The 6000-nt window shown below is 35.4% G+C and overlaps 1 protein-coding gene across 1 annotated transcript in view; it reads right to left on the reverse strand.

Annotated features, from left to right (window-relative positions):
• Positions 1–5689, reverse strand: part of LOC127944688 (structural maintenance of chromosomes protein 1A-like) — a 64466-nt gene extending 58777 nt beyond the window's left edge. The window contains exons 1-2 of the mRNA XM_052540856.1: positions 5276–5689; positions 3785–3973 (exon numbers count right to left, since the gene is read on the reverse strand). Coding sequence (XP_052396816.1) covers positions 3785–3973; positions 5276–5384 — 298 coding nt within the window. The 5' untranslated portion in view covers positions 5385–5689. The remainder of the gene's footprint in view (positions 1–3784; positions 3974–5275) is intronic.
• Between the last annotated feature and the right edge of the window lie 311 nt (positions 5690–6000).

Genomic DNA, 6000 nt, shown 5'->3' on the forward strand with positions numbered 1-6000 from the left:
ATCTCCAATAGGCATTAATCAACAAATGACTTAAGCTGTTAACTTTTTTAACGTGGCTGACACTCCCTCTAAAACAAACCAACCGGAGAAATTCATTTACTCAAACATTACACTGACTAAACTGCTGTGAAGAGAGAACTGAAGATGAACACCGAGCCAAGCCAGATAACGAACGAAAGATTGACTCGTTCTCGTTTCTGTCGTATGCGTCCGATTTGAGATCCGAGGAGCTGATGATGCTGCGCATGTGTGATTGAGTGTGAAGCAGACCGACACACAGCGCGTCTGAACTGAACTAGTTCTTTTGGTGATTGATTCTGAACCGATTCTGTGCTAATGTTATGAGCGCAAGACCGAAAGGCTTGAATTAAAAGTCAATCATCTCCATGACGTCATTACATCAAGTGCAAAAGAACCGGTGAACTGTTTATTTCAACAGGTTTATTGAGTCAAACTGTCCGAAAGAACCAGTTTGCGGAAAAGAACCGAACTTCCCGTCACTACTGGCGATCCGAAAACAATGCAACCGGTTCTTGACTCGAGAACGAGTCAATCTTTCAACGATTTAGTTCGATTTGGTGAACTGGTTCAAGAAGAACCGGTTAAATCGAATTATTTGTTCGTAGGGCTGGGCGATATGACGAAATATATCGTCTGCACGATAGAAAATGTCTATTGTTTTATATAAGGCTCTATCGTTTACGCCACGATAAGGCGTTTACGATAGAATTTTACGTCAAGATGCACCTCACGCAAAGGCATGCCCATGCACGCTGCAATACATAAACAAACATGGAGGAAGACGGTAGTAGACGTAACAAGATGACCAGCCAACCCAAACCGAGGAGCTTGTACCTAAAAGAGGGACGACTTCTGTTGCATGGACGCCTAAAACGGATGAAAAAGTTTAAATGTTTTTAACTCGATGCGGTGCGGACGCGCCTGGAAAAAACGGGCGCGTCGCACCGCGCTTCCATTATGACTGCGCATACCGCGTGCCTACATTGGAAATAACGAACTTGAGCACGCAAAATACTCAATATGTGAACGGCTCCACAGGCTTTTATCCGTGGCACACCATATAGCCATAGCTCCCGCAGATGGAAGGAGATCACTTCTGCTGTTGCCAAACATATCTACACGGTTGATAATAGCGGGTTGAAATATTTTAATGGCAGGTGTTAACATGTCTTGCTTGAAAAAATTTAATCCATACTACCTTTATTTGTTTTGTATATCATTTCAAACTGCATTTCCACATTGCAATTTTATATAGACTATTCATAAACTGAATTAACAGAAAAATTGCTATATCGTTATGTATATCGTTATCAGGATATCAAATGAGCTATATCGGGATATGGAATTTTGGCCATATCGCCCAGCCCTATTTGTTCGTGAACCGGATATCACTACACTGCAGTGAAAGCACTCACAACAGACCCGGAAGAAAAGACAATGCTGAATAAAGTCGTAGTTTTTGTTATTTTTGGACCAAAATGTTTTTTCGATGCTTCAAAAAATTCTAACTGACCCTCTGATGTCACATGGACAACTCTGATAATGTTTTTATTACCTTTTTATTACAGAAAGTTCTCGGCCTAAATCTAAAATATCTTAAACTGTGTTCTGAATATGAACGGAGGTCTTAAGGATTTGGATTGACATGAGACAATGTCAGCAACAACAGCATTATAAAGTAAATAAAATGTAAATAAAGTCCATTAAAATAATTTGACCCTACAGCTCCAAACTTGGTCCTAGATGGCCAGTGTCCTTTAGAGTTTAGCTCCAACCCTAATTATACACACTTGAACCAGCTCTTACTAGACACACTAAAATCTTCCAGATAGTGTTAAGGCCAGTCGAAGCTAAACTCTGCAGGGCATTAGCCCTCCAGGATGTAGTTTGGAGACCCCTGTCCTACGGTGTTACTTTGCACATGCTTTTTGATAATTACAAATAATAGTGTAAAATTATTTTCTTAATAGGAGATATGCTGTCTCTCACATCAAATACTTTATCAGTAGTTAAGTATGTGGTCCTGAAGAGGATCCTTTTCTTTTTCTATAATTTGGACTTGACTTGGGCTCAAAACTTTTGGACTTGACTTTGACTCAAACCTCTTTGGACTCGGTCTTGGACTTGACTTGGACTTGATAAAGCTGGACTTGACTACAGCTCTAACTTAAATCGCCTCCTGCTGGCAGACAATTAATTTCCATATACATACAGTATATGGGGCGGGGGAGTGCTACCACAAATAGAGGGCAAGGCTGTGGGAAACACTGTTTAGGTTTAAAAGTCAACATGCAGTGAGAGTAATTTATAAGAGTAGGAACTGTGAAAAGACAGCAGGGTGTAATTGTCTAAATGTAAATATCAGATGCTTTTAGAGGATAAAGTAAAAAGGAGACTGACTGTGATCAAAGTGCACGTGATGCGTGTTCCTACAGAGCATTACTGTGATTTTATTTGTCTTTATTATCTGTTTTAGAATTTGATCTAGAGATTTAAACTATTTTACAGCCCTGCTTGTTTTAATGTATAATAAATATCTGTATTGACTGCTGTATTGAAACATCTCTCTCACTGCAAGCAAAGTCTGTGAGCAGCAACAACTTCCCCTCCACGCACACTGATACCAGAAACACGCTCTGCCTTCACTCCGTGGATAAAGTATTTCAGTATGTTTGAAATCTTATGTTCATAACGTAGCATATAAAATAATAAAAAAATAGCTTAAGCTATTTTGTGTAAACTTTTTTCCCTATATCACATGCCAAACTAATAACGTTGTGAGCATTAAATCTTTAATTGCTGCTTTCTGCTATGAACATTTTGATTGTGATGTTTGTGATGAAAATAACAGTACATTTTTGTCAGTTATTTTATCTAAACAGATCGATTAACTACTGAAGCCATCAATCTAACACATCAGAGAGGCAAAACTGACATCTATTAGTGAAAATGTGCTTTGATGCGCTTGTTTGATAACTTGTGGTTAAAGCACCACTCAGCGGTCAAAGGCTGCAAATGCACTTTATATGTGCGGTGGTAAAAAGGGCCTTTTGAATGTCTACTTTGTGTGCACAAAGCCAAATTAAACCCTGCGGCTCATGACAATACAATCTGTCTGTGTAAGAAACATCTATGATGCCCCTGGGGTTAAGCATTTTTGTGTGAACAATCCCTTAAATGGCTGACACCTGTCTACACCAGATGTGTGTTTTGCGTAAAAGGCAAATAAAAATTCATTATAATTACTGACACGGTCTTCACAGAAATATAGTATACTGATGGCCGATTCATTTCTGATAACAGGACAGCATCCTATTTAAACATCTCGTCCCTTTATAGCTTTCACGCCTCTTATCATCAGGAACAAGTGGATGTTTCACTTTTAACGGCATCCTGGATCTTAAATATCCTTCAAATACACAAACGGTGTTTTTCTGTGACTGAATAATTTAAATAATGGCTAAATTTTTGCTGAGATATCGAAAATGGTATTGGTTACATTTAAGGCATCTAAAATGTTAATATTCTGTGGATTAAGTGATCTAAAATATGGTAATACATAATAATGCATTAATGTGTGCTTTATAAGTACTAATAAGCCAATATGCTGTTATAATAATGTAATAATAGTGTATAGTGTAATAATAATAATAATAATAATAATAATAATATTATCAACAAATATTATTTTTGTCAATCCTGCAGTCCTAGTGCCGACTACTAATTATGCAACTGTAAAACCACAACAAAGTGTGTGAAGTACCTATGATGATTCTGGAAAATGAAAGCTCCTGTCCATTGTCCTGCTGGTACATCATGGTTACAAATGCTCTGTTAGCTGCAGGTTTACCAACTGGAGCTCCATGAATCAAATCCTTCAGTGTTTTCACACGCAAGTTACTGGTCTTCTCAGCCAGAACAAAGCTGATAGCATCCATGAGATTTGATTTGCCTAAGGATAAAAAGTTTGCATTAGATAAGCATAAAAAAAAATAAAAAAAAACACAATGCAAATGCACAATCTTCTGCTCACCAATCCTGCATTTATTTGATCCAAAATACAGCAAAAGCAGTATTATTGTGCATTATTTTAATGATTAAAAATAACTGCTTTCTATCTGAATATATTTTAAAATGTAATTTATTCTTGTGATCAAAGCTGTATTTTCTCCAGTCTTCAGTGTCACATGATCTTCAGAAATCAGAATATTATACTGGTTTGCTGCTCAAGAAACATTTATTATTAGTAGTAGTAGTAGTAGTAGTATCAATTTTTTTTAAACAGTTGAGTATTTTTTTTTTCAGGATTCTTTGATGAATATGAATATTCAGAGATCAGAATTTATCTGACATAAAAAGCTTTTGTGACATTATACGCAATACCATTCAAAAGCTTGGAGTCAATATAATTTGTTTAAAAAAAAAAAAATTATTGGGGTGGGGGGTTGTTGTAGAAATTAATACTTCTATTTAGCAAGGATGCTTTAAATTTACAAAGACATGTATAATGTTACAAAAGATTTATATTTCAGATAAATGCTGATCTTCTGAACTTTCTATTATCAAAGAAACTTAAAAAATTATATTCCGCTGTTTTTAACATAATAATAATAAAAACATTTTTTTGGGGGGAGCAGCAAATAAGTATATTAGAATGATTTCTGAAGGATCTTGTGACTGGAGTAATGATCCAAAAAAATCTAAAGAATAAATTACATTTTCAAATATATTCAAATATAACACAGTTGTTTTAAATAGTAAAAAATCCTTCAAAATGTCACTGTTTTTGCTGTACTTTGGATCAAATACATGCAGGCTTGATGAGCAGAAGATACTTCTTTAAAAACAATTAAAGTTTTGTATGTTTATTCGTTTTTTTTAAGGCCATGTTAGAATCAGGGATATTTACATGACAAACACAATCCAGAATATCGCCATGCAAAATAACGCATTAATATGTACTTTATAATCATCCAATACCCTAGTAAAATGCTTGCTAATATACAACTAGTAAATCGTGTTCCCTGAAGTTAGCGAATTTGCTTTTCAAAATCAGGTACTTTTTCCCCACTAGTGTTGATAAATTTTAAGAATTTGGCATAACAAATATGACATATCACTTAACGTAACGTTACCTTACCCTCATTCGAATGTTAAATATTAATGAATGCGTTAGTGTTGTTTTTATTATAACAACCTTGATTATCGGTCACAGCATTTATTAAGAGTTATTATTTTAAGCCAACACACTTACCTGATCCATTCGGCCCAATAATCGCTGTAAACTTGTGGAAAGGCCCGATTATTTGTCTGCCTTTGTAAGACTTAAAGTTTTCTATCTCTATTAACTTTAAGTAACCCATGGTGAATTGTTTATTCCAAAGAGTTTAATAACAATTAAATCTTGAAAATGTTCAGACCGCCCTCCGACTGCTAACACAAAAGAGAGCGGGCTAACATTAATCTTAGCTCGGGGCACGACAAATACAATCAACGACAGACTAATACTTTTTATAGAATAGCCTGCACTTTTAAGCAGAAAAAAAAAATCTTATTAATGTATCATTGTGTTAATCGTTGTAATAAAAGTAAATGAAGCGGACATAGAAGCCTGCTACAGCGCGCGCGCGCGCAATAACTGTTCCATAAACAACACTTCTTCTTCTTCTTTGATGTTTTATGGCGGTTGGCAAACCAGCTTTAGGTGCATTTACCGCCACCTACTAGGATGGAGTGTGGAGCATTGACGGTAATGAAAACTAACTAAAAAAAAAATGTAACTAACCTATGTGGTAATTATTTAAATCCTATTAATGACCTCTGTATCTTTGAGATACTTAATTATTCTGTGTAACATGTCTATATCCACATCTTTATTTAAAATCTTCTGAAGTGAGATCTGATTTGTTTCTATATTAATTGATTCTATAAGTTGTAATCTTTCCTTATCATATCCTTTACATTTTATTAAAATATGTT

Source organism: Carassius gibelio, chromosome A23 (assembly GCF_023724105.1).
Source record: "Carassius gibelio isolate Cgi1373 ecotype wild population from Czech Republic chromosome A23, carGib1.2-hapl.c, whole genome shotgun sequence".
NCBI classification, from domain to species: domain Eukaryota; kingdom Metazoa; phylum Chordata; class Actinopteri; order Cypriniformes; family Cyprinidae; genus Carassius; species Carassius gibelio.